This window comes from Lepidochelys kempii, chromosome 3, assembly GCF_965140285.1.
Source record: "Lepidochelys kempii isolate rLepKem1 chromosome 3, rLepKem1.hap1, whole genome shotgun sequence".
In the NCBI taxonomy this organism is placed as follows: Eukaryota; Metazoa; Chordata; order Testudines; family Cheloniidae; genus Lepidochelys; species Lepidochelys kempii.
This window is the reverse complement of record NC_136382.1, coordinates 174,338,961-174,363,270: the sequence shown is the minus strand read 5'-3', so window position 1 is coordinate 174,363,270 and position 24,310 is coordinate 174,338,961. Positions and strand designations below refer to the sequence as shown.

Below are 24,310 nucleotides of genomic sequence, written 5' to 3'. Positions count from 1 at the left end.
TATGCTGACATCACTTTCTCACTGTCGGTACCGGCATCATTCCTGTAAGTACCGGACTTGATGGATGCCTGGAAGCCAGCAACAGAGTTGACAGTACTGAGTGTCTGCCCTTCCTACCCTGTACTGAGGAAGGGTCAGAGGCACCCGTGTATTGGAGCCAGCACCAGACTTGCCCTGTGACCTGGAGCACTCACAATCTGTCTTATGTGACCTCTTCTTTGGCACTGACAATGGAGAACAATTCCTGTACCTCTTTGGAGAAAGTTCCACCCCAAAATGGGAGGCAGCAGCACTTTCATACCCCGAGGGTTATCTGCAGCCCAAAGAAGGCACTGGTACTGGGTCAGGCCTTATGGCCTGTTCAAGAAGATGCTGCTTAAGGCAAAAGTCCCAAGCCCTCTTTCTGAACAAGCTACAGATCGATCGGCACTCTTTAAGGTGGGCTTTGCCAAGGCAGACCAGGCACTGCGTGTGTGTGTGGGGGGTCACCACTGGGAATTGCCACTCCTCATGAAGGGCAGTGCTTGAACCTTGGAGAGGGTATCACTGGGAAACACTTCCACTACCACTATACTATATCCTATAACTTTTACTCTAACACTATTAACTATGTGCAATAAAACTAGGCTCAGGAGGTAAATTATGAGGTTGTGAAGCAACAACCATACAGGGCTCCGACTCCAGCAGATGGGTGGTTAGAAGGAACTGAAGGGAGGTTGTTGCAGCGCCACCTCATATAGCCGGGGGAGGGGCTACAGGCACGAGGCATAAGTGCCATCCCTCTATGGGCCCTGCTAGGAAAAAGTCTCCACCTCTGGCTCGCGGAACACACACTCGTCTACATGTACTCTAAGAAGAATGTGGCTTGTGGTGTTAATGTGGCTCTGGTTCCCCTTTGGCTCATCTTGAGAAGCAGCACTTGACAGTGACTAACTTTAAAAAAATAATAATAAAAAAAATACATCAGTGTTTATCTACCATTACCACACAAGTGCAGATACTGCAGTTATGTCCCTCTAATAATTTGAGTAGGAAATAAATAATTGCAGTATCTCAGATACCAGCATAACTTGGTAAACGTTTATTACTATTATTTTTAGATAGGTACCACTCTATCTGCATACAATCAACATAAGAACGGCCAGATTGGGTCATACCAAAGGTTCATCTAGCCCAGTATCCTGTTTTCCGACAGTGCCAATGCCAGATGCCCCAGAGGGAATGAACAGAACAGGTAATCAAGTGATCCATCTCCTGTCACCCATTCCCAGCTTCTAGCAAACAGAGCTCAGGACACCATCCCTGTCCACCCTGGCTTGTAGCCATTGATGGACCTATCCTCCATGAATTTATCGAGTTCTTTTATGAACCCTGTTATATAGCCTTTGCCTTTACATCCTCCAGCAAGGAGTTAAAAGGTTGACTGTATGTTGTGTGAAAAAACACTTTGTTTGTTTTAAACCTGCTGCATATTAATTTCATTTGGTGATCCAAAGTTCATGTGTTATGAGTAAATAACACTTCCTTATTTACTTTCTGCACACCAATCATGATTTTATACACCTCAATCATATCCCCCCTTAGTTGTCTCTTTTCCAAGTTGAAAAGTCCCAGTCTTATTAATCTCTCCTCATACGGAAGCTGCTCCATACCCCTAATAATTTTTGTTGCCCTTTTCTGAGCCTTTTCCAATTCCAATATATCTTTTTTGAGATGGGGCGACATCTGCATGCAGTATTCAAGATGTGGGCATACCAGGGATTTATATAGAGGCAATATGATATTTTCGGTCTTATTATCGATCCCTTTTTCAATGATTCCCAACACTCTGTTAGCTTTTTTGATTCCGCCGCACACAAGGCTAAACTCCTTTTAATCAAGCATGATATCCCCTAGTAATAAAAGAGGTGGCTCATGATCATACATTTAGATCTATCTGTAGCTCTGGATACCACTGGAAAGATTTTACTGGAATTGTCTGCAATCCCTACCTGAATACAGTCCAAATGGTTAACTTTTGAAGGGATCCTAGAAGGCAATTTCAAGCAAACACCTGCCCAGAAGCTGAGTTGGAGGTAGTTTGCTTTGAGGGATTGTCCTTTTTTTTGTTTAAAATACTGCATTGTAATTATATCCACATGCTTGTAGATGGGTAACAGAACTCATTTTAGAAGGAAAGGCACAAGTTAAGTTTTGTATATCTAATTTTGTTGTTGGCGCTTCCATTTTTTATGTCATTTCAGTCCAGGACGACCTGACACCTTAAAAGGAAATGTAGGACTTGTGAAGTTGATTCATATTGTGTCTGTTAAAACTTCAAAGTTCTCTCCCATTTTCTGTTTTTAAATGAACAAGTGTAAAACTAAAATTTGGAGTACATTTTCCATTAACTAAATAGTAAATGTCACAGTTTAAAGTGGACGCAACAAGCTCTTTCAAAAGTATCACCTGTGGCTGAATCCACATTCCACACGGATCCAAAATTCCCATTGACTTCGTTATGAATTTTTAATTACCAAAATTGCAGGATTTGGCCTTTGAGGATCCAACACATTTTTCTTACTTCATACTAAATGATCAGATCAATGACTGGGGCTAATGGCATGAGTAGGCTCTCAGCTGAAGTTTTCCCCTCAAAACTCACTTCATGCATGGTGTCCACAAGAAGTTAGCCAACTGGCAAGGTGGGTCAGCATTTGGAGTATTGATGACTTAAATACTTTGAGTGTGTCATTTCTCCTTTCCTACTTATGCTGCTTCTCTTATATTGTGAGCTCCACAGCACAGGGACTCTTGTCTTTGTATGCATGGATATGGACCGATGTTATTGCAATACGTTAGCAGCAATAACCACAAATTCTTCAAAATTTAGCATTAGTGTTTGTGTCAAGATTCCTGATAACCAAAGTTACCATAAAGTTAATATGCACTTTGGCCCAATCTGCAAAGGCTGACTCATGCGTAAGCACATGAGTAGCTCCACTAAAGTCAAGAGGAGTACTTGTACACGTAAATGTAAACATTCCTTTCCAGGAATGGGGTCATAGTGTAGCAACAGTTGCATTAGTTTCTTATTGTTTTATTCCTTATTTCATTTTATATGCTTAACCAAGACACCTGATTATTTTATTTTCATAGTTAAATCAAAACTATCAGATCCAGACAATACAATCTCCAGTGCACTCCATGACAAGCTACAAGCTATCTGAAAACATTCACATATGAAGCAAGCAAAGTGAGTTGTACTTCTTTAGCATGAACACAAATTTCTTAAGTGGGAATGACACTTCGCCCCATGAGGAGTCCATGCACAATTCTCTTCATCCTTGTCTCAGGATATTTCCATTATGGTATTGTTAGAAGAATACAATAAAAATCACATTTGTTAGTTAGCTGCCCAACGCAGCTTTAGATTGAATAAATGAACAAATTAGTGATTAGAGTAAGCAATGTCAGACCTCTAGCTTTTTTTCACACCAAGGTGGAAGTCAAAGATGAGCATGTTTTTCAACTACTTTAACACTATAAAAGAAAACCAAGTTATTTTGAGATCACAACCACTTTAGAGGCATGTTCACTAAAAGAATAATTCTGGGTATGCTGAGGTGTGATAAATAGGCTGTAAAGTGATTTAAAAATAGCGATTAATCGTGTGATTTAAAAAATTAATCTTGATCAATCATGCAATTAATTGAGCAGTTAAACAATAGAATACCATTTATTTAAATATTTTTGGATCTTTTCTACATTTTCAAATATATTGATTTCAATTACAACACAGTACAAAGTGTACAGTGCTCACTTTATATTTTGGATTACGAATATTTGTACAGTAAAAACAAAAAAGTATTTTTCAATTCACCTAATACAAATACTGTAGTGCAATCTCTTTACCATGAAAGTTCAACTTACAAATGTAGAATCATGTACGAAAAAAATAACTGCATTAAAAAACAAAACGATGTACAACTTTAGAGCCTACGAGTCCACTCAGTCCTTCTTCAGCCAATCACTCAGACAAACAAGTTTGGCTACAATTTGCAGGAGATGCTTCTTGTTTAAAATGTCACCTGAAAGTGAGAATAGGCGTTTGCATGACACTGTTGCAGCTGGCTTTGCAAGATATTTACATGCCAGATGTACTAAAGATTCATGTCTCTTCATGCTTCAACCACCATTCCAGAGGACATGCATCCATGCTGATGATGGGTCCCGCTCAATAACAAAGCAGAGCGGACCAATGCATGTTCATTTTTATCATCTGAGTCAGATGTCACCAGCAGAAGGCTGATTTTCTTTTTTGGTGGTTCGGGTTCTGAAAGGATGCTTCACACCTCATCCCTCAGATTTTGGAGGGCACTTCAGATTCTTAAACCTTGGGTCAAGTGCTGTAGCTATCTTTAGAAATCTCACATTGGTACCTTCTTTGCATTTTGTCAAAACTGCAGTGAAAGTGTTCTTAAAACAAACATGTGCTGGGTCATCATCCAAGACTGCTACAACATGAAATATATGGCAGAATGCGGGAAAAACAGAACAGGGGACATACAACTCTCCCCCAAAGAGTTCAGTCAGAAATTTAATTAATGTATTTTTTTTTAAAGGAGCATCATCTGCATGGAAGCATGTCCTCTGGAATGGTGGCCAAAGCGTGAAGGGGCATAAAAATATTTAGTGTATCTGGCATGTAAACACCTTGCTACGCTGGCTACAAAAGTGCCACGCGACCACCTATTCTCACTGTTAGGTGACATTGTAAATAAGAAGTAGGCAGCAGTATCTCCCGTAAATGTAAACAAACTTGTCTTAGAGATTGGCTGAACAAGAAGTAGGACCGAGTGGACTTGTAGTCTCTAAAGTTTTACATTGTTTTGTTTTTGAGTGCAGTTATATAACAAAAAAAAAATCTATATTTGTAAATTGCACTTTCACGATACAGAGACTGCATTATGGTACTTGTATGAAATGAATTGAAAAATACTATTTCTCTTGTTTATAATTTTGACAGTGCAAATATTTGTAATCAAAACAAATAATACAAAGTGAGCAGTGTACACTTTGTATTCTGTGTTATAATAGAAATCAATATATTTGAAAATGTAGAAAAAATTCCAAAAATATTTAATACATTTCAATTGGTATTCTATTGTTTAACAGTGCAATTAATCACGATTAAATTTTTCAGTTAATCGTGTGAGTTAACTGCGATTACTTGACAGCCCTAGTGACAAAACATATCTGGTGTCCAAGTCACAGTCAGAGCTTAAGGCCAGAAAGGACCCCAGATCATCTAATCTTCTGCCACCAACCAGCAAGCACACACTAAACCCAACAACCAAAAGCACAAGAACGTCTAATGGCATAATTCCTGAAAAAGCAGATGCATAAACATCTGTATCTGAGGGAAAGGACGACCTATTTTACATTTGTGAAGTAGTTGTATGGACTAACGCACTGTCTTGCAAAGCCTTCTACACATGCTTTACTTTACAGAAACTGAGTAGTCCTATTGACTTCAATAAGGCTATTCACAATACATTGTTAAGTATAAATATAAGTCACTGCAGAAATGGGGCCTATCAGAAGAAATGCAAGTTTTCCTACTGCAATGTAAAAAGGAATTAAAATTGCTAGTTAATCAATTGTTCAGGACAAAGATTGCATTCTACAAACAGATCTGACCAAAATAAAATAAAACAAAGCTTATAAAATTAAATGTTTTCTGGCCCAGAATCCGGGTCATGCTAAGAGCCATTCATGAACACTATGGCTGCACTTTTTCCTGACTAAGTTCAGGATTTGAAATTTATGTGAAACGCCTGTTTTAGAATCTCAACCTGGGAAACTGCTGGAAAGGATTAAGATCTCTTCTGAGAAAAATGGCCCTGATTATTGTGACAGACAGAAGTCTGCACAAATGGGCCAAATCTGGCATCAGATAAAATGGCTTCTGATTTGACAATGATGAGATGCAGGTATCTGTATTCCAGACTAAAACTTCATCCATGCAATTACAACAAGCTCTGCATCTGAAATAACAAAATTGTCGTCTTGTTATTCTCACCCTCTCCCACACCATTCTACTACAGTGTAAACATTTAATAGGTGGCCAAAATTAATTACTATTTACCTGTAACATCTTTGTGGAGATTTTTTATTTTTATTGCTAGAGAGTAACTTCTACCTAGTACTTCACCAGAAAGTATTAAACCACTGTTGGAAGCCACAGATTTAGCCTGAGATTGTCAAGCTGTTACATTTGGACAGTTTGTCTCAATTTTGCAGATGCAGCTGGGGATCTTCCATGAATTTATGGCTAAAATTCAAATCCTGATCACTTTTTTTTGTTTTTAAACTCCATCTGATGTTCTTATCAGACTTGATTTCACACTCTCCAAACTCTAGAATAATAGGTAAAATTACAACTAAACTAAGGTGAAAGCTTGATGGCAGTTACAAAGCCAAATTCATCCCACTGTTTGTACCATTCTGTGACAGAAGTACCTATTCAGAGATTTTTGGTTTTGTATGTCACCAAAGGACTAACCCTGAAGTCTTGTCATTGTCAATATACATATATAGGCAGCAAAACCAAAAGTGAATATTTAAAATTACACAAAAGCAAAGATAATCAAACTTTCTACCTTTTCGGAATAAATCCTTTCTGCACAAAATAGCAGTGTATCACACAGTTTTAGCAATCCTTTATTGAAGATAACAAGTTGGTTATGTTCACTGTATTGTATGAAACATCACAATATCATACTGGGAAGGTACTATCAGTACAGGGTTGGACCAGAGAGGACAGTCTGAACAATAAACCATTTTGCATTCTTCATTCCCTATCTTTTAACAACCCCAAAAACCCAGCAAAGGGACAAATATCTGTTAACATCATCATTTAGAACAATTTAACTTACAAGGCTAAAATCTAATGAATAAATAAAATATATTGTGGCAATAATCCTCTCTAGAACAAAAAACAAAACAAAACAAAAAAAAATCAGATACACAATGAATCAAAATGATTGGGAAAGCTGCCCATAGGCACCAGTGAGCGTGTGTGTGTGTTTTTACAGACTCAGCATGGGGATAAAGTTACAGAAAAATAGCATGAATTCCATTTCACACAAAACCAGTTGATGACTGTCATTAGCTTAAACTACACACAAGGGCAATTACATCCTCGCTGAAACACAGTTTAAACAAATAGGAAAATGTTTACAAGGCATCCACAGCATGTAAAGCATGTACAGATGGATACATTCATTGTTTCCCCTCCCCAATAGCTTTTTTTTTTTTTTTTTGATAAATACTTTACTCTTCTCCGTTTTTAGCATCTACTGGACTCAATACATGCACAACTCAAAAGAATTCAGAAAAAAAATCAAGGTTATTGCAAAAATAGAATTAAACTAAGAATCTTCAAGTACCTTACATGACAGCCACTCTGTACCATGCCCATTGTTTATAAAATGAAAGGTCACTGAACCCATGAAAATATCTCTAATATTTTCTTAGATTTAAAATAGATAATTTTAACTGTATTTATAGTAATCTCAAAGTGATAAATTTGAGCTTTGAAAATAATGCAAACAATTAAAAATTATATTCATATTACACAAGACTTCTGTCTGTATCTTAAGATGAAAAATTAGAGGAAACTATAGAAAACCACATGTGGAACAAAAATCACATTTTACATTATAATAAAGGCAAATTTTCAGCATTTAAAAAAAACCTGCAGCAGTGAGTGAGATGTCAAATTAAGTTACATCTAACCATAAATTAATCAGTTTGGTTTTAAAAGTTTTTTTTTCCTAGAAAGAGTTTAAGGATGTGTTGTACACGTGCGTAAAATTCTTATTAGTTTTAGACGCCTAAAATCTTCTTCTATTATTGCCAAATACATTTATCATCAAGCAAGCAGTAGGCAACATATCACAATTTGGACACTGTAGGGAAACCTAACAGTCTGGTAATACAGGTAAAACTGGAAATTAAAAAAAAAAAAAAATACAAATCCTATTCCATATTGCCCAACTGAAATTACTTCCAAGCCACAGAGCTGCAAAAGCCTTCCAACTTGGTAAAGTGAAATAAGTAATGTCTCATACAATTATTTGTACTCTTTCATGCTTATATGTTAAGTTTCGTTAAACCATAATGTATCTTCAGAGTACAACTACAATCCCATGCACCTCAGGTACATATATTGATCTGCTAAAAGAATCACTTTTTCCTTGGTTTTTAGGGCTAAAAGTTCAACAAAGATGGAGTCAGTATGCCTGAGGCTGGTAAAGATACTGTAATACAGGCAATACTAAGAGTGGCAATATCAGAAAACACAAAAATAAACAAGTGATGGAAAACTCTAATATCTTTCTGCCCATTTCACAAAATGTTGGAAATCCACCAAATTTTTTCCCTTGTATTGAAGAAAACTGATTAAGTTTTTTCCCCCAGAATCAAAAGCATTTTAGTAGATTTGTAAGGCTACCACGGATCTTCTAGATCTCCAGCACCCTACAGGAAAAGAAGAGGAAAAATATTAATACTCACCAATACAAAAAACTACATCCATAATTAATTGAATTTGAACAACATAATAAAGTGGAAAACGAGCAAGTAAAGAATGAAAGGAATGGCCACGTTTTCTATACTAATTTACACACATACACATAATCCCTTTTTCCATATATATCTCTGTCCCCAGAATCTCTGGAATTCATCTCTGGAAGCAGCATGATTAACTGATTAAAAGCTTAGCTATGCTTTTCTCTTACAGAACATATGAATGCAATAAAAATAATGCACTGCAATGAATATAAATAAAATCCTAAACAAATCACCTAGTGTATTATTCCATCAACCCATCAGCTAACCACTACTTTAAAAAAACAAAACAAAACAAAACCCATAAAAATCTGTGAAACACTAAGGGAGATTTCTGAACTCTTGAAAGATAATCCAAATTTAGCAAGAGGTTCCCACAGGATCTTACTCACTGAGGTAGTGAACTTTTATTTACACCTTTGCTGGATGATAAAAGCTATAATTTTGTGCAAGTGCTTCAATAACTGCAACCAAATATATAATAGGAACTGTGACAAAATACCTTTGTCACTGCTGACAATGGCATACTTTTGACAATGGCATTTCAGAAATAAACTACAGGCAGTTAGATTCACAGTAACATAGTAATACACGAATCTACTTAAATGTGTGTATGTGCATGTGTGTACACAATATGAAGAGGAATATCACAAAAAAGGTGGAATAGAACCTAAAATACAACAGCACGTTTACCTCAATTTTATTGCAGTGTTTAATTTAAAATTATGAAATATTGCTAGAACACAGATTAGAGTTATGATGATAAAAACTCCCAGCATATTTGTAGGAATAGCTAGTTTAATAAACAGTGTCACGATCTTTGTTGTCTGTTATTAACAGTAGCTACAAATATTTCCAAACCTTGACTAAATAATTAGTATTTCAAATGAACTTCCAAAAAGCTTGAGGTAGCATCATATCAACAAAATTACTTAAATAAAGTCAATATGCATACAGATATTATTCCACATCATATTTTTTATTTGGATGTAAACAAATTTTTAGAGCTTCACACTAAACACTAATTCTAAGTACATATTATTGTCTGATATACATTATGCTATAACCTATGGTATAGTGAAGGATACAGTTCTCTAGAAAATAAGTAAGATATTCACACTGAACAGAGGATACAGTCTAAATTGAAAGGACCATACAGTGAGGAAAACAAAAGTGGCATAACAAATCCTAAAACAAGTGAATAATTATTTTTGTAACTATGATAATGTGAACTATATACAATTAAAAAAAAAACCATGCAATATGTAGGATATTATGCTGTGAAATAATTCAATTAATAAATTTGAACAAAAGGTGTATTTGACTAAGATGCCAATTAATATATGTAATGTAAAGTATTAAAATTCAGCATTCACTAGGAATGCACTTACAACACAAAGAAAAACTCACTTTTGCATCTGTCAAAAATTCCTATCACTGGCGTCACAGGGTTTTAAAAAAAGTAAAACCTTAAGACTACCAACTACCAGTAATGTAGATGTCCTGCTTCCTGCTACACATAATATAAAACGTAATTACATTTTGTTTATTAATCCAAACTACAGTAAATAGTAACTTTTAAATTACTCAGAAAAGGAAGATTTTTCATATAAAAAGTCTGTACATATAAATGTAGGTACAAACAAACTAACTTTTTAGAACTGATGCAACGATGTGCTGACATATGAATACATTAGAACAGCTAGGTCAAGCTATCAAATCGACTGTGCGAAACACAAAGACATTACACCTGTTTATCACTCATCTCATTTCTCCCTGAATCTTCATTAGAGCTCTGCATTTCAGCAAGATGATTCTCAGATTCTGTTTGGGTGTCTGCCACTGGGTCACTGGGTCCAGCAAGATTATCAGAAGTAGATGCTGTAGCTGGTTCAGCAGTGCACTCTTCTCCCTGTATTTTAGCTAGCCTGTAACTAGTCAGCATCTCCTCCAGAAGGTGGCGGTAGTTGCCCCTATGATTAATTCTCATTTGCCTGAGAGCTTCCACCAATTTCCCCTGTGTTCCACTTTCCTCGGGTTCGCCAGGGTCCTTTTTTTAAGATTCAAGACCCCAAAATCAGTAGTTAAACTAGGATATTTTAGAATGATACATATATTTTAAAATACATTACATAAAAAGTCATTTCTGATTGAGGAAAAGATCTGAGCTTTATGCCCTCCTATGTATATATAAAAATACCTTAAGTTAGCAACATGCATCCTAAAATTAAGTTATTTGATCCATGTTTATTTATTTATTTTAGAATGGGCATTTAAGAAAATACCTTGTCTTTAAATTGCCTCTGTTATGACTTACAGTATTGACAAACATTTCAATCTACTTTATGCAAGGCACAAAGAACAATATCAAAAAGATGACCCCGGAATAAACTGGCCTTTAGTTCAAACTATGTCCTTTGATGCACATAGCTGTCTGGTTGACTTCAGTGAAAGCCAACTGTCACTGACTTCAGTGAAAGCCAAAGAATGAAGAACTCGGCCATTTAAATTTACACTAGCCACTGAGTCAATATCTTAAAATGTAAAGTACTACTGATTCAGTAGCAATATACACCCTATGTGAACAGCTTAATTAAAAAATGTTAACTGCCAACAATGGATGCTGTAGTATCAGAATTCACTTAACTGATAAGCATTGCAAAATAAAAATCCTTTGACATTTGAAATCTGATTTTCTTCATGTGTACAATGCAGCGGATAGAGGGCCAAGCTATTGCCAATCAGCATCACAAAGATACTGTTTCACAAAAACTCCAATGATCTAGCAATTCTTCTTCCCTCAGATGCTGTCAGAAAAATGAATATCCAGAATATCTAGCTAAAGCCAAAGCCAACAACCTAAATTTAGGCACCCATCTTGAATTGTGTCCTAAGATGTGGGAAGGAATCCTCCCTCCACCTAAGCTGCAGAAGTGTTGCAGACCACTTCAACCAAATGGACAAAGCAAACCAAAAAAACCTCTTCTTAGTCTGTGATGGTGATTAGTGTGCCTTTGCGAGGGTAAAAAGTTGCATGGATCTGAGGTCCAAACTGGCTATTTTAAGTTCTGGATCAGTGCCAAAACAACTCTGTTGCTTTGAGGGACCAGAAGATATTTTAATTATTGATGCCTCACAAACTATCACGCTAAAAATAGTAGCTAGATATCACTGAAAGGCTGGTGAGTCTCACTACAAATGACATTAAAGGCAAATCATCCTGATTGCCATTCATGCTTTCCAACTGCCTCCTTCAATTCTGATCTGATTTTAGAGGCCCCTATTCTTGAGAGCTTTCAGAGCTGTAATCAACATTGTAAGCTATCTGAAAACTTGGAATCCTAACCTTACAAATGTTGAACGATATCTAATTCTAGGGGGTTCATGAAAATATTGGCTGCCATAACATATTATCTCTTTTCTACCCTTCAATTCCAATAATCGAATAACTTGGTTTTGAAGTGTGGGTGTAATTTTCAAAATTTGTTGTTATTGAATATAAAACTGTAAAATATCTTTATTTCAGAGAACACAAAATGTTAATATTTGAAACTCCACTGAGGCTTCCTGTCCTGTGAAATTTGAAACACTTTCCCCAGGTGGCTAGTACTGACAGTTCACATTTCTACATTCAAGGGAAGCCAGCTGCAATGGCCCAAGCCATGGCTACAATAAGGGACTATAGGAACACAGATACAGTGCAATAGCTATGTTAGCACAACCCTGTAGTGTAAATGAAGCCTACAGAGACGGAAGGGGTTTTTTCATTATGGTAGGAATACCACCTACCCAAGCAATGATAAGCTAGGCTGACAGACACATTCTTCAATCAATCTAGCAGCATCTACATCAGGCATAGCTATGTCACTCAGGTGTGGATTTTTCACACCCCAGAATGCTGTAGCTACATCAATCTAGTGTAGACTGCGCCCGAATCAGTACATAGTGTAAGTATAAAGAAGAACTGAAAAATACAGCCATTTAAAAAAAAAATAGAGTATCTGAGAACAATCCAACCTCTTTTTTAAATTAATAAAATAACTACTCTTCCTATTACATTTTAGCTAGCCTCTAATGATTTTTTCTGGTAGTACTGTAACCCTCTTCAAATATTTTTTATCCTTTAGCTACAGCATTGAGAAAATCAAATGCAAGTTAGGAGAACTACATTATACTATTCATTTAGATGGCAAATCTTTTGGTGCAAGGGTCTATTACATGTTGGGCACTGAGCACTATATAGCACCACATACATTTATAGCGCTATTAAGGAGCAGATCTCGTCTCCGCCTTCCTATCTATGGGGATCCTTGTCTACAGCAGAAATGGTGGAATTACTACACAAGAGTGCTACACAGGGGTTCCTGGTAACCAGACATGCCTCTAGGGATCAGTGATGAGCCAGAGCTCCTAATTACTCCACTCCACACCATGTAAGAGCGCACTGGAGCCCAGTGACTACTGCATCTTGGAGGCTCCAATACTACCCACAAAACAACCCTGCAACATTACAGGGAGGATTCCTTCCTCCACAGATCTCTTCCAGTACAGTGCAAGCATATATAGGCTGTGCACTGTGTTAAGGATTTGCTCCTAAGTTATTATATAACAGAAATATATTTCAGAAATTAAACAGTTACCACAGAAAGTGCACTACACCCGAGGACAAAATTCTTGAGCTTGACTACAATTTAAATAAAAGCCTTTATACTTGTGAGAAATATAAATAAATTTGTATTCTGAAAAAAATAATTGATAAAAGATGCTTTCTGAAAATTCTTGATTCATCAAGCTATAAAGATCACTGTCATCAAATGAAGATTACTTTTTTTTTATTTAAGCTGTTCACACTACAGTATATTGTTACAACCTAGACATCCGCTCAACTGCAATAATTCATATAAATACCTTTTACTTTATAATTTCATCAGTTCAGGTTTTATCCCACACCATATATTTTGTTGACTGTACATTAAAATATGCAATGCAAATCACATCTATATATAATGACTATCAATACAGTACAAATTAATTATATGGAATGTTGATAAATATATTATGTATCACTGAATGAATGATTGAAGATTTCTGAATGTTGTCATAAGTAAGGAGTTTCAAAGACTGTTACAGCAATATTGCATATAGAAAAATATTAAACAGATGTAAACATTTTTCTTAGTATATGTAAGAACACAGTTCACCAAAATAGGGTCAGACTCTCAGCAGTGTAAAATCAGTGCAGCTACAGACTGTGCAAATTAACACTAGCTGTGGATCTGGCCCATAATTTTTAATATAAAGCTCTGCTTTTGCTATAACATGACATACTGGGAGCACTGTGATATTTCATTTTGAAACACACTTTACAAGCCACCACCAACTGGGTGTGTTGTATGTATCCAGCCCTCTGCTTTGGTATCTGATTGAACGCAGGTTTGCAGGGGCACTCCAGTTATGCTATCACAATATAGAGAAGAACAGAAGCATTTTAACTAATAATGGAATTATTCCTTCTTCAGTTTTCTTGTCTAAGCATCTAGCTCAGGAGACTGAAGGACAGTCCAGTGGCTAGGGGAGCGAGTTTAACAGTGACCTAGAGCAGTGTTTCTCAATGACCGGTCCATGGACCAGAGTTCGTCCCTGCCTGACACAGTTTAGGAAGGCAGCAAGCCAGTCCCTGGTATCAAAAAGGTTGCGAAACACTGACCTAGACTATCAGGTTCAGCACAGCACATGAACTACTAGACTCAGCCTCTCTTAACGAGAAAGGAAAGTAAGTACCTTTCCTCTACTGAGGTACTATAAAGAGGTGTCAGCTCTGGCAGCACTGAATTTTCTCCTCCCTTTATGTCTTTCTGGGACATATGAGCCAAGGACAGAGAAGGGAAATAATGCTGTTGCCAAATGAAGTAGATATTCCTATCAGAGGATTAAACCCGATCCTTTACCTAGTGTGGCTGATGCATTAAACTGCAGTCTCAGGTCTAAGTGACTTCTTGGGCTATCAGCCATCCTCCAATACTCAAAGATCACAGAGATTTCCCTTAATATAGGGATTTAATTCAATTCTAGCAGAAAAGAAAACTATATTTACATAGCTCAAAAAGTGCATTGCACTGTATTGTCCACACTTTTTGCATAATACGGTATTCAGTGTAAATATAACCTTTAATAGTAAGCCTGCCCTCCCTTTGTTTTTACTATGCCCGCCAGATCTGCATTTGTGCAAGAATTAAACAATTAGTTTAATAAAATACAAATAGATAATATTTAAGCACTAATGAAGCAGGTCCAAGACATTTCCTGAGATTCTAAGTAGCTGAGAGAATGCTTAACATATTTGTTTACTGTGGTTTTTACCTTTGTGGAGCTACACAAATTATAACAATTTGGTCCTTTGTGTTTTCCTTTGAAAGTCTTGCTCTGTCACAAATATGCTGCAGCAACATCAGGCATTTATAATTATCTGACAGAGGAGCCAGATTTTTTCTTTTCATTGCAAATGTTCTGAATTGGGTGCTTTAATTAATCCTAAACATTTCCATTTTTGGAAGTGGGTAAAAAGACACTGAGGCACAGAGAAAATGTAGTATTCCAACTGTTAGGAGTCATGGTGGGTTGGGTGGATGCATTGTCTTGCAGGACTGAGGAAACAGCAGATGTTTGAGGATACTTTGGAAGGAACTGTGGCACACTTTGAAGGGGTTAAGGATGTAAAATTTAACTGTAACCTTTATGATCCAAGACAAAAAAATAATAACAAACCACAAATTTTAATTTTTAAAAAGACAGATGTGACAATGAAACCATTAGCTATTTATCTGTATTGTGATAGCACACAAAGGCACAAATCAGAATCAAGGCCCCCAACTGTGCTAGGCTCTATAAAGACACATAGAAAGACAGTTCCTGCCCTGAAGAGCTTGCAATCTAAGGCCATATCTACACAAGAAAGTTTTACAGTAACTTTATTGCTGGCATACAGCTGCCAACATAGCAATTGCACATGCACTCTTAAGACAACACACCATATCAAGGTAACAGCCAACAGAAGGGAAGTAGATGGAGTGAGGCAAGAAAGACAGTGATAACAATAAGATAATGTAATTACAGAGGCTAGTTATATGCACAACTAGATTCAGAATAATTTCGAAGTAGTTAAAATAAATAAATAAAATCTGACATCCCTACCCACCCTCTCACCAGAGCCTTCACTTGCCAACTGAATTGTTTTTAGGCATCTCATGCATGCATGGTTCCTGGGGACCATTTAGAGAACAGGGTAGCAGCTCTACAAATTAGCTTAGGGAGTGAACCCTGTGGGTAAGAGGCAACATTTCGCGAAGCAATGAGTAATTATCCACTTTTTGAAAGTTACTCTCTAAACAAGTAAAAAAAAAAAATTGTTAGTCTCCTAGACATGAAGTCTCTAAACCAATCTGTCACTATGGAGCTGACTGACATAGAATGACTGCTACAATTACTTTGTAAAACAGATGTTAAAAAAGTGTAAATTGTAAATTTCACATTTATTCCTTACTCAGTCCAGTAACGTAGTAATTTAAACAGTTACAGAAACCCACTATATTTCATAGTGTTGTATTTTTGTGTGTGTAATTTAATGTTTAAAGATTTGAAAGCTCAACTGTCCAGGAGTTGAACAGATAGGTGTAAATAATTCATTTAAAAAATTAAATCAGGAATGAACAAAGAATTTGTTACTTTCAATCAAGTGTAAATTATACTGTTCTAGGCCATTTCACAAAAGATCTTCAAAACTGAAATACACTAATCTTCACTGGAATCATCTGTGCAACATGCTAAAAAAGCATAGCCAGTATCACTACCATGACCCTTTTCACTTAGTGCACACTCAACAGAAATCTTCTAAATGAATATGATTCTTACAAGGACACAGAATTTGACACTAGATTTTCAAGTACAGGGCACGTAACAAAATTTCAATCTCATTACTTACTTCAAAGCCAGAGTACATTTAAACTAACAACAGCTCCTAAAGTAAGTCCCCATATTGTGGCTCCATGGTCTTGAATGAAAAGCAGAAGCAGTCATTTATATTAAAAATTAATCAATCAGAACTAGGTATCATACACAAATCACTGTCCCTTTAACAATAAAGTTCTAGAACAGTGATGTACAATTAAAATATATATCAAATATTTAAACACATACATACTTAAATACAGGTTACTTAAATTTTGTTCTGTACGCCACCTGCATTGAAGTATTATGGTTTCCTCATTATTAGTGAAGCCTAAGACCCCAAAGTAAAACTTACCCCATCATTCTCTCTGTGTGGATTCAGCCTGTTATACACAGCTTCTATAATATTACGCCTAAAAATGAAAAAAAAAATGTAATATAGCATAAAAATGCCGTACAAATTTGAACACCCTACCACTCAAATGAAGAGAGATATTTCATGTCTAAACTTCTGTTTGTCTACCCTGCATATAAAGAGTTCAGTTAATGGTAACGAAGGATTTTTCAAGGCTTAGGTTTGTATGCAACCGACGTTTCCCTATTCTGAATTTTTGCTTCCCAGCCCTCCTCTCCTCTCAGGTTTTTATCCCGCTACATCTTCAGAGTTGCTTGAACATTTCAGAAATTCCCACTATGTACATGCAGAATGTCCCAGGTGTTATTATAGGAGTTCTGGGATAAATCCAAACTTTTGGCTTAGCCCAGCAGTCTAAGAATTCCTAAGGTGAGCTGCAATTCTTACCATAAACACACTGTGAAATGTGAAAATATATATTTTAAAATTGGTATATTTGAGTCTTATGCAGGGAAATGATGCCATGTATGGGAATCCCAATGCAGAAGATTGTAAACAGGTTTGTACCTTGGCTTAATAATGACTTAAACAACCAGAACAACAGTTCACTAAAATTCTCTCTTGGGCTCATACTGCCAGTCACACAAAAAAATTATTAGCAAAAAAACCTGGTGTCCCATCTATAGGCTTACAAAAAAACTGGTGTCTCACCATAGGCTTATCTCAGTTTTTCCTAATTTTAATTTTAAAAAACATTTCACAATATTAATAATGGAAAGTACTTTCTACCTTTCAAACTTTCAGGCTGACATGTTAAGCAAAATAGGTGCAATTTTTCTTCGAAGAGGCAAGCTACGCTGTCACTGACCCAAGTACACATTGGGCCCTGAAGCCAAAAGTTCAGAGTAGCATGAAAATTGCTCAATTTTCTATTTTATCACTTTCTATAGATAGTGAACAAATATAAAGAACTAAAAAGCAAAATATGCCAAATTTTATATCTTTACATGTAATTGTATGGGATGGTAAACCAATATGTTATGTATCAAAGTAGTCTGTTTTTTCCCCCTATTTGGGATGGAGTGGGGGGCTGGTAGTGGCAGAATAGAAAGCATTGCCTGTATTTTCTATAGTGCAGACAGTGAACTAGTTTAATGTATGAAAAACTGAGCAATTTTAAATGTTTTAGTAACTTAAGTTTGTATATCTTCTCTACTAAAGATAGCCAAGTCTTCAGTTAATGAAGAAACGTATTGTACTTATATTCAAAATTATAATTACTAAAAGCCATAAATTGTTCCAGCACCGTACTTACTTGCCCGCTAGACCACCCCCAGGTGGTAAATTTGGGATATTCTCTGCAGATAAAATGCGCATTACATGAGCAAGATCAGGCATTCCTTCCTCACCCGACTTCTCCATAATTTCTGGTTAAAACAAAAGAAGTCCTAATTATTAGTTAAAAATGAATCAGCTGCAAACAGTAAAATAAAATCCAAGGTACTATTACTTTAGCATGGAAAAAGATTTAAATTTCAAAATGAAAATTCTTACTTCCCCATTGTACATAAGCAACATTATTCATATGGTGGTATGTAGGCCCAGTTAGGATCGAGGCCTGTTGCAGTAAGTGCTCTGTAAACAGAATGCATTTCCAAATAACCAGATATATTTTTCTAAAACATTTTGGCAATCTGAAATTTTTGAATTGCTATGTATGTATACTATGTTACATGAATTCTTTGCAGAAAATAAAACAACTTTGGTTTATCTGTTAATTTACCTTAAGGACTGCTCATATGAAAAGTCAGAGCAGCTACAAGGCAAGGTCATACCACTTGCATCTATTATCAGGTATATGCAAATTACCATAAACAAAACACAAGGAGAATAAAAGCATCTGAACAGGGTGGGGACTTGTTGGAATAAAGGAGAGAGAGATACCTTAGATGTAAACAGGTTTTAGTGATTTTTAGGGCAGATCCAGAAAGCCTTATAGTCTCTTAAGAGACTGCTCTATGTACGTATCAAGCAGGTCTTTGTGAAAGACAGTGCTTTTAGCAAGATTAGCCTTTTAAAAGCTTTGCTCTTAAGAGGACAGCTTGTGTATCAAGGCAAACTGCATAACTGTCCTTCTAGACCTTATACAAGGTATGCTGATCACTTGCACTCTGCGCATAACTACAAGAAATCCATAAATATTTCCCAATGTTCTGCTATAGTAAAGGACAGCTTCTCTTCAGATTTCTTTAATTGGAAGGAATTCCTTTTGGGGTATGCCTACATTATCTGTCTCCTTAGCAGTAGCCTGGTGCACTAGGCTTTGTCTTATCTTCCTAAAAATTGTGCTTTTTGTGGAAGGGAGAACAGCATAAGAATGCAATTTTTCCTTCTTCTGAAAATAAGAAATCAGAGATTTCTTGGATCCATGTTGCTTGATTTTCTTGAACCTACTGAAGGAGGCCACAGAAGTCCCAAAGGAGATCGGATAGGTGAGTGAGGCTTCCACAAAGAGAGTGTGAGGGACTGGTAGGTCTCCTCAGAAAGGTGAGATACACCGGGGGGGGGGGGGGGGGGGGTGTTAGGGACGACCCAAACAGCTCATGCATCTTCTGCTTTCTGTTGACCTTGGAGAACAGTGCTGTCCCACCAAAGACTCAGCATTGCTGCACCTGACAGGTTGAAAATTTGTTCCAACAACAGGAGGGAACCTGATGGGGTCTGGGATACAGTTTGGAGCCCTACTGAGCACTGCTGTTTCAAGGAATGGGAGATCAGTCCAGGTGGAAAGAATACTAGGGGAAGCAGACTAAGCTACATTGCAGAGACTGATCAAACAGAAGTGGTCACTGTACCTGGAGACTCGGCAGATTGACAAACCCTACTCAAACCACTCTTTAGCTGGGAAATGCTTGTAGCTGGTAACAGACAACACACAACTGCTGTTGCACCTCACTGAAGAATCCCACCACCGACTGTGAATCAATATGGAGAAGAAGAAACTGCTGACCAGAAACTGGGTCCCACAGGTGTGGAATGGGACCCAGGAGAGAAGGCAGCAGAAAAAAGAACCACCCAAGAAAAATATTCTAAGTGATTAGATGAGAAAAACTATTGAAGGTGCTAGTTTGCTGCTGGAGGCAGAAAAACTGGCATTTAGATTCCAGCCCTGGATTTTAAAAGGCCAAAGTTAGAGCCTAGAAAAGAGAAATTTTTACATACTTCTCTCCAGATAGGAATTGGCAAGATTTAGGCAGAAGTGGCTCTGGACTGACAGAGGAACACTTCAAGGGAACAGAAGAGACAGTATGAAAAAACAGAGCACATAAAAATAAATACTTCAACCATAAAAATGGTTATATAGTAGACAAGAAAAAAATTATACCATGCTACTGTCTTCAGAGATACTTGTAAAATCCTAAAAACAAAAACACTGTAGTAATGATTACACAAATATAATGAGGTGGCGAGGTTTTGCTGATGGCACCACTTTTAGTAGCTTCTGGAAAATGCTCCTTGATCCCTGTTTGCCCACCGTGGCTCATGTCTCTTATTAATACCAAAGATGGCAGTAGCTCACTTAGATGACGAGTTTTAGGAACACAGACATTCTAAAATTCTATTTGTGGAATGATGTTCAATTAAATATGTTTTGTATAAAATGTTGGCAAGGGGTCAGCAAGTTCTTGGTATTCTTGTCAGCAAGTTAAGGAAGTATGGGCTGGATGAATGCACTACAAGGTGGGTAGAAAGCTGGCTAGATTGTCGGGCTCAACGGGTAGTGATCAATGGCTCCATGTCTAGTTGGCAGCCGGTATCAAGTGGAGTACCCCAAGGGTCAGTCCTGGGGCCAGTTTTGTTCAATATCTTCATAAATGATCTGGAGGATGGTGTGGATTGCATTCTCAGCAAATTTGCGGATGATACTAAACTGGGAGGAGTGGTAGATACGCTGGAGGGGAGGGATAGGATACAGAAGGACCTAGACAAATTGGAGGATTGGGCCAAAAGAAATCTGATGAGGTTCAATAAGGATAAGTGCAGGGTCCTGCACTTAGGACGGAAGAACCCAATGCACAGCTACAGACTAGGGACCGAATGGCTAGGCAGCAGTTCTGCGGAAAAGGACCTAGGGGTGACAGTGGACGAGAAGCTGGATATGAGTCAGCAGTGTGCCCTTGTTGCCAAGAAGGCCAATGGCATTTTGGGATGTATAAGAAGGGGCATAGCGAGCAGATCGAGGGATGTGATCGTTCCCCTCTATTCAACATTGGTGAGGCCTCATCTGGAGTACTGTGTCCAGTTTTGGGCCCCACACTTCAAGAAGGATGTGGATAAATTGGAGAGAGTCCAGCGAAGGGCAACAAAAATGATTAGGGGACTGGAACACATGAGTTATGAGGAGAGGCTGAGGGAGCTGGGCTTGTTTAGCCTGCAGAAGAGAAGAATGAGGGGGGATTTGATAGCTGCTTTCAACTACCTGAAAGGGGGTTCCAAAGAGGATGGCTCTAGACTGTTCTCAATGGTAGCAGATGACAGAACGAGGAGTAATGGTCTCAAGTTGCAGTGGGGGAGGTTTAGATTGGATATTAGGAAAAACTTTTTCACTAAGAGGGTGGTGAAACACTGGAATGCGTTACCTAGGGAGGTGGTAGAATCTCCTTCCTTAGAGGTTTTTAAGGTCAGGCTTGACAAAGCCCTGGCTGGGATGATTTAACTGGGAATTGGTCCTGCTTTGAGCAGGGGGTTGGACTAGATGACCTTCTGGGGTCCCTTCCAATCCTGATATTCTATGATTCTATGAGAGCAGGCCTGGTTGGCAAGGAGACTGGGATTGGAATGAGAAACCTGAGAAGTGAGATGGGAACAAGGAGCCAGAGGTGGGGAAGAGACTGGACTGATCCAAGGATAGGTTGGGTCATGCTTGGAGGAATGGGCAGAAGAGTCTGTGCCCATCAGAGAACACTTCCCTCTAGAGTGGGAATGGAACCCAAGATTCTTGAGTTTCACCATTCCTCTACTATCAGCAAACATCTGTGAAACTCTCTGGCAAAGCGTCCCATCCCTTCTAGTGTTGGTCCACAGAGGATGACAACCTACTACTGCCATCAGTTCAAGTGCCAAAAGTCTGTGCAGTGAATCTAAAGGTTCCCAACCCTGCTGCTGACCTATGTGGGTGTCAGTATGTTGTCACATGATGGAATCTGTTTTTTCAGTTTGCTTTTTAAAAATGTAGGAAATCACACACACACACACTCTCTCTCTATCTGAAAACAACATTTTTAGACTGTAAACTCAAGCACTCAAAAACTAGGAAATGCCAGAATTAAGGTTGCTTGTGCAACCTCAATTTGGCTTTCTTCTACGTATGCACTATGGTACAGTTTAATTAAATGATCACATATTATCTTTTCCACAGAACTGCTGCTCCATTGTTCTTGTAGGTTTTTGTGTGGTAGAGTATACATATACTCTACCAACAGATTTTAGAAGCAAGGCATTTCAGCCACAGGTAGGAGACTTGATGTTTCTTGCCTATTTTCACCTCATGCCAAATTCCAGATGGATTGGTAATGTACAGGATATACTAGATTAAAAAAACGGAAGCATTTAAAGTTTCTAGCTATGTGTACATTAAAAGGGAACAAACAGTAATGAACTGAACACAAACAGAATATAGCTGTACAATAAATTATTAGATATATCTGAGGGAAAAAACCACATTTCCACTCCTCAAGCAGGAACTAAAAAAAGTTAAAGTTATGATTATCTACCAACATTTTCTGTAACAGCCGTTTTACTTTCTAACGCACTTTACACTGGCTAGTAGGCTTTGAATTGGGCCAAGAGAAAAGCTATTTTTTATGATTAGTGGGAGAAAATAACCTTACTAATCAAGTTCCTGGTGAAATTAACTATCTACTGCTTCTGTTCCTGCTGCGGAATTGAATTATTTAATCCACATTATTTAGTACTTGAAACATTCTCTTTTCAACTAAGTCAGCTCAGTGCTGGAAAACCTGAGAACAAAGAATTTAAAAGTAAAACAGAACATGGGTATTACTTTTGTTACATGCTAGCCTGTAATATACATGCATGTTATGGTCTTATGGTTATTGGCAACTTCACTGTACAGAAAGTAACTCAAAGTATAGTTTTGAACTAGGAGTAATTCATTATTGACCACACTTCGTGTAAACTTATACAGGACAATTTTATAGCATCACTCTAGTTTTAAAAAGTGACTGCATAAAAACAGCATCTTTCTGGTAAGATTTTGTTTTGTTTTTTGGTATATTCAGAGTAAGATCCTTTGTATTCCCACAGACCCAACCTAGCTAAGGCTGAGTAAGTTGGAATCTATTCTGTCTCGTACATCAACACATTTACTTACTAGGACACAATCATTTAAACCTCTGCAACCCAAGAAAGACAATTATGTGAAATAAAAACAAGCATATTACTTTTTAAAACTTTTTAAACAAAGCCTAAAATTTGGAACCAAAAGATGCAAGTGTTCTTTAAATCCAGAGTGTATATGCAATCAATTAAGAATAAAATATTTGTTTTGATTTAAATAATAAAGACACCTATACAAGACTCTGGGCACCCTAACACATAGTTAATACTAAAACAAATCCTCACCAGCAGTAAAACAAACATTCAAAAGAGAACTCTCTCTCAGCCAGCCAGCTAGCTAGCTAGCTACAAAAACAACTCATTTCCAACCTAGTGTCATTTCAGGAAGTATACCTCCAGCTCTCTTCAAAAATCTTATCAAATGTATCTTTTGCTGTATGCCCAAAAAGTCATAAAATACAGGACATTTTAGACCAAGAGGAGGAGTAAGTTCCTGATTCTTGTAGCACTCACAGAGAATGCCCTGCCAATGTCTTTTATAACTATGGGACTCCAGCTGAAGTGCCTCTGATGACCGTAGCTGCAGCAGTATGGCATAGAGAGAGAGAAGATACGTCAGACAGGAAAGAGCCAAGCCATTACTGTATAAATCCAGTAGTTGACAGCCTTTGCTTCATATATCACAAGCAGAATAAAAGCCATTCCGTATCATGAAAAGTATCAACAAAATGACTACAAAACACACCACATCAATCAAGCCAACATTCAACTACCAGAATATGATGTGAACTAAAAAATAACTGAAGTTATTCACGGCAACTATCTGTTTAGAAGAAATATTCCCTTTCTTTAATTAAACAAAATAACTATCTTCCCCACACCACAATGCGTCTCTCCAAATAATTAACTCATTTACTAAATAAAGTTGAGTCATGTCCCTGTTTTTCCTCCCTCTATGGCCTCATCTGTAGCTTTTCTTAAAAACACTTGGCTGATGCACTGTACTATTTCTAAAGAAGTTAATATTAGAAAACG

The 24,310-nt window shown here is 37.2% G+C and overlaps 1 protein-coding gene across 5 annotated transcripts in view; it reads right to left on the bottom strand.

Moving 5' to 3' along the window:
- Positions 1-6,677: 6,677 nt before the first annotated feature.
- Positions 6,678-24,310, bottom strand: part of PPM1B (protein phosphatase, Mg2+/Mn2+ dependent 1B) — a 101,897-nt gene continuing 84,264 nt past the window's right edge. For 3 of the 5 annotated variants that reach the window (XM_078852289.1, XM_078852291.1, XM_078852288.1), the window contains exons 5-8: positions 18,231-18,342; positions 16,916-16,973; positions 10,367-10,666; positions 6,678-8,526 (exon numbers count right to left, since the gene is read on the bottom strand). In XM_078852289.1, coding sequence (XP_078708415.1) covers positions 8,497-8,526; positions 10,367-10,666; positions 16,916-16,973; positions 18,231-18,342 — 500 coding nt within the window. In that variant the 3' untranslated portion in view covers positions 6,678-8,496. Of the gene's footprint in view, positions 8,527-9,576; positions 10,667-16,915; positions 16,974-18,230; positions 18,343-24,310 lie in introns of those variants that run through there. The other 2 variants (XM_078852292.1, XM_078852290.1) reach the window with 2 other exon arrangements.